The sequence below is a fragment of the Glandiceps talaboti genome, chromosome 14 (genome assembly GCF_964340395.1).
Source record: "Glandiceps talaboti chromosome 14, keGlaTala1.1, whole genome shotgun sequence".
In the NCBI taxonomy this organism is placed as follows: Eukaryota; Metazoa; Hemichordata; class Enteropneusta; family Spengelidae; genus Glandiceps; species Glandiceps talaboti.
In genome coordinates, this window is record NC_135562.1 from 22,586,669 (window position 1) to 22,591,770 (window position 5,102).

The following is a 5,102-nucleotide window of genomic DNA, read 5'->3' on the forward strand; positions in this document are numbered from 1 at the left end:
TATCAGTCCCTTAGGCTATATAGAAACATAAGGTGAATATAACACCTAATATCAGTCTCTTAGGCCATATAGCAACATAAGGTGAATATAACACCTAATATCAGTCCCTTAGGCCATATAGCAACATAAGGTGAATATAACACCTAATATCAGTCCCTTAGGCCATATAGCAACATAAGGTGAATATAACACCTAATAACAGTCCCTTAGGTCATATAGAAACATAAGGTGAATATAATACCTAATAACAGTCCCTTAGGACATATAGCAACATAAGGTGAATATAACACCTAATATCAGTCCCTTAGGCCATATAGCAACATAAGGTGAATATAACACCTAATATCAGTCCCTTAGGCCATATAGCAACATAAGGTGAATATAACACCTATTATCAGTCTCTTAGGCCATATAGAAACATAAGGTGAATATAACACCTAATATCAGTCCCTTAGGCCATATAGCAACATAAGGTGAATATAACACCTAATAGCAGTCCCTTAGGCCATATAGCAACATAAGGTGAATGTAACACCTAATAGCAGTCCCTTAGGACATATAGAAACATAAGGTGAATGTAACACCTAATAGCAGTCCCTTAGACCATACAGCAACATAAGGTGAATATATAACACCTAATAACAGTCCCTTAATGCCGCCAAATCGGAGATTGCATTCTCTTGAATATCGTTCCTGGTTCTTTTACTTTTCGATAATGTTTTCAATATGATTTTCCATCAATTCGACTGACATGGCTATGAATTCGACTTACACTTCCATCAATTTGACTAACATTCACATCAGTCCAACTTACATTCCCATCAATTTGACTTACACTTCCATCATTTCGGCTTACATTCCCATGAATCAACTTACATTCCCATCAATTCGACTTACATTCCCATCAATTCGACTTAATTCTGTGGGATAAGTCGATTGTTTAGAAACAGGTTTTGGAAAGGAATGATGTCCACACACAACCAAGTACTATAAGAACAGCTACTTGTACTTTATTGACATTTAACAAAACTCCTACAGATCACACAGAAATAAGGGTTTATATAGGTTTTACTACATTCCATACATATTGGCGCGAATTTGGTATTGACCTTCATATGATTGGTTAATTATGAAGAGAATAGGATTGGTAGTAAAGATTGTCTGAACTTTAGATTATCTAATTTGACATAACTTGATTGGTTATGGAGATTGTAGTCAGGATCCTAAATTTTACTCAAGCTCAGTGTATATTTCATTCCCGATATATTCCCATCAATTCTGCTTACATTAATCCCATCCATTCGACTTACATTCCCATCAATCGACTTACACTGCCATCAGTCCAACTTACATTTCCATAAATTCGACTGACATTCCCATCAATTCGACTGACATTCCCATCAATTCGACTGACATTCCCATCAATTCGACTGACATTCCCATCAATTCGACTGACATTCCCATCAATTCTGCTTACATTAATCCCATCAGTCCAACTTACATTCCCATCAATTCGACTTACATTCCCATCAATTCGACTGACATTCCCATCAATTCGACTGACATTCCCATCAATTCGACTGACATTCCCATCAATTCGACTTACACTTCCATCAATTTACATCTCCGTCAATTTGACTAACATTCCCATCAATTCTGCTTACATTAATCCCATCAATTCGACTTACATTCCCATCAATCGACTTACACTGCCATCAGTCCAACTTACATTTCCATAAATTAGACTGACATTCCCATCAATTCGACTTACACTGGCATCAATTCGACTTACATTCCCATCAATTCGACTTACACTGGCATCAATTCGCTGTAGCAATCAAAATTGAAATCATGGGCAAAATGTTAAATTGTTACACTAATAAATGAAAGAATTAAATTGATTTCATATTTGGTATCTTCAAGTTACTGTTCCGGGCAATTATTGGCTTAAATTTCCGTGTAAGGTGCCAGTCAGTTTTCTCGTCTAACTTCACTTGTTATCACCGTGAGCCAACTCTGGCACTTGTGATGGTAACAGTATGAGGGCCTTACATGCCGAGTTGTCTGTTCCCATATTCAATGTGCATTTGTGAGCGAAATTTTAATTTTCCTAGTTTGCAAGATCAAAGTTATTAATTAATATGAAACATGCTCACCTTATTATTCATTTAACACATTTATGGACTGAGCGACTTACAATTGAAATCAAGTTCACATCTGCAGTCGACAGATATTATTTATTACGTCTCCAAAGTATGCAAGATAGAAGAAAACTTTATTATCCCATGTTAGAGAAATTACAATGTACAGATAAGTAAAATATAAAAGTATTAGTTGTTCGGTTGGTTAGTGTTAGTTGGCCATCGTTAATTACATTTTTCATATCACTAAAATACTTTCTCATGGACAATACTATAATAAATACCACACCACATACTTTATAGGTGAAAAGGGAAGTCTGACTATTAACTTTAGAACACCTTACAACAGTTACAACATATAAAGAAAATATGTCTGTCAGAGGATATGTATAAATAATCCAAGTAAAGTTAGGTTTGTGGAGGTGGTTCATCATAATATATGAATCGACACATTTCACCAAAAGCTGATTGCATTGTTTTTATAGTTTGTGGAGATATAACTACGTTTCTTCCAACCTGGAGTCTAAGAAAATTTCTTATCCAAATATGTACAGTGAAGTTATCGACCCACCATCGAAATCGTCCAAAAAACATCATCCTCCATCGGTTACCAGGAGGGTAAATCAGACTCGTTTCTTCGACATGGATTAAACGTGGATATTTTTTAGCCAAATAATTGGGATATTTTAACGAGTTACAATTCCAGCAATGAGCATCGTAGTGTTTATAGCCATCATAATATAAACGGAGAAACTGGGAATCTTTATTAGCAAATATTATTCCTTTAGCGATGAAACCCGGTATCTCTCTGCCCATAACACAGTCGTAATGTCTCAAGTAGTCCAGCGGTTGAACCACGAATATATCTGGATCGAAGTAAACGCCACCTGTTTCCATCAGTATTTCTATACTAGCAATGTCTGCCTGGTGATACCGTGGAGCCAGAGTCTGGTTGAATACAGTTAACGGTGGATCACGATGTACAACTTCTAAAGTTGTAACTTTTTCCTTAGTTTCCTCCCAATAAAGTCCACTTGGTTCAAAATCTGTATGGAAAAGAATTCTATCAGCTTTCATGACTTTGTGAACGCTCAGAATACTAAGTAAATGATAGAATTCGAATGAATGATTGCTGAACCAAATAAAATGAGCAATATTTGGTACAACTTCTTCTTTGTGGAACTTAGCCTCCCCTTGACCGTAAAACTCGACGTCTTCAAATGTCGATATCTTATTTTCGGTCGTCCCATTTGTTAAGTTTGTTATCGTTGGTGGCGTACTCCAATGCTTATCGTTGAAACCTCTTGCCGCAATGCTTACTTCAATTGCAGAATTGGCAGAAATTGGTTCTTTGCGCATGTCATAATATTGCGTGGAGTTAGAAATTTGAAGTCTTCTCGTTGAGGACAAGTTTGTTTTTTTGTCACCCTTGATCGTCATTACACCAAAGTTGGTCCATTTCAAAGAATTCAATAAAGTGTCATCTACTTCATACATTATCAAGTACAGGAAACACGCAACGACCGAACATATCACAAGTAGTAGCCATACTTTCTTGTTTGGCGACGACAGTTTTTGTATTGATGAAGTAGAAGATGACGAAGTTATTGCCATGACATTTCATCTGAATAGAACACTGATTTTGATGCACGTGGTCAACATCATTTCACATTTGTCCAGTGGGTTTACCTTATTTGAAAATAATGAAATTCATTAAAAATCATTAAATAAATATATCAGTCTGGCCGCCACCATCACCACCACCACCACCACCACCACCACCACCACCACCACCACCACCACCACCATTATCCTCATCATTATAAAAGCAATAACTGGTATGTGTGTGTGTGTGTGTGTGTGTGTGTGTGTGTGTGTGTGTGTGTGTGCGTGCGTGCGTGCGTGTGTATGTGTAGAATGTTGAGAGAAAGAAGTATTAAAATTCTGTGTTTCACAATATTTAAACAATGTCGAATGACTGCCACAGTGCAAACGACGTAACGGTGCAAAATGAATGTGGACTAGAAATCACCATCTGAAATTGATAGAAAATAGAAACTTTGTCCTCGTGTCCGTTTCAATTGTTAATTTGTAAAGAACGTGTACACTTGGTATATCTGTCGTCATATGCATTGCGCTTGATTGACGTGACGTGACGTGGTGTGGTGTGGATTTACTGTATAGTTTGCTTTATACTATAAATATTTGTTGAATATTAACAACAATTTATAATCGACCAATACATACACAGTTCGCCAGTTAAAACCTACCACAGACACTCGAAACAATTTGTATGACTTTTTTTTTTAAATGTACTATATTAAAGTATGACCAACATTTAAAAAAAAAAAACCATACAAATTGATTGGAGTGCCTGTGAAACCTAATACATGCATGTATTGCAAATATAGAGTACAGCTCTATTTTCGTTGCTCACCAAATGTTCTGTTCAAATGCTCTATATTCGTATCGGAAAGCTAATGCCATCATAGTTCTCCTAACAACATAAGTCCATGAGTATGTGATGCATGGATATAAAGGACAGGTGAATGAGAAGAAATGAACCCATATATTCAAGTAAACAAGGAGTGTCGAGTGTAAACACTTGTCTACTTACGTTATGCGTATGTTCATTTCAACATAAGTCCTAAATCCAGACGGTAAAATGGAAACCACACACATAATACCGCGTGTTGTTACTAAAGTGGGCCTACACTGTTGGCAGTAACATCGGTCTTAAATGTCATGAAAGTCAACTTAATGTTACGTTTACCATATCGGCTTTTACTTACCAACAAAGTGACAAACATATATACATGCCTTTTCGTTCCCAGGGAGTATAATTTCTGGTTTCATACAACTATATGAGTTGTATCGACACCCAGGATAACTGCTTCCACCAACTTGGACTTTGTCCTATTGAAATGAACATGCGCATAACGTATGTAAACAAGTGTTTAC

The 5,102-nt window shown here is 36.5% G+C and overlaps 1 protein-coding gene across 1 annotated transcript; it reads right to left on the minus strand.

Annotated features, from left to right (window-relative positions):
* Nucleotides 1-2,549: 2,549 nt before the first annotated feature.
* On the minus strand, nt 2,550-3,500 carry LOC144445420 (uncharacterized). Its single transcript, XM_078134960.1, has one exon. The coding sequence runs from the start codon at nt 3,498-3,500 to the stop codon at nt 2,550-2,552; it is 951 nt and encodes a 316-aa protein (XP_077991086.1).
* Nucleotides 3,501-5,102: the final 1,602 nt, after the last annotated feature.

Coding starts and splice junctions, on each gene's coding strand:
- LOC144445420 (XM_078134960.1), bottom strand. CDS start 3,500: ATGCGCAAAGAACCAATTTCTGCCAATTCTGCAATTGAAGTAAGCATT.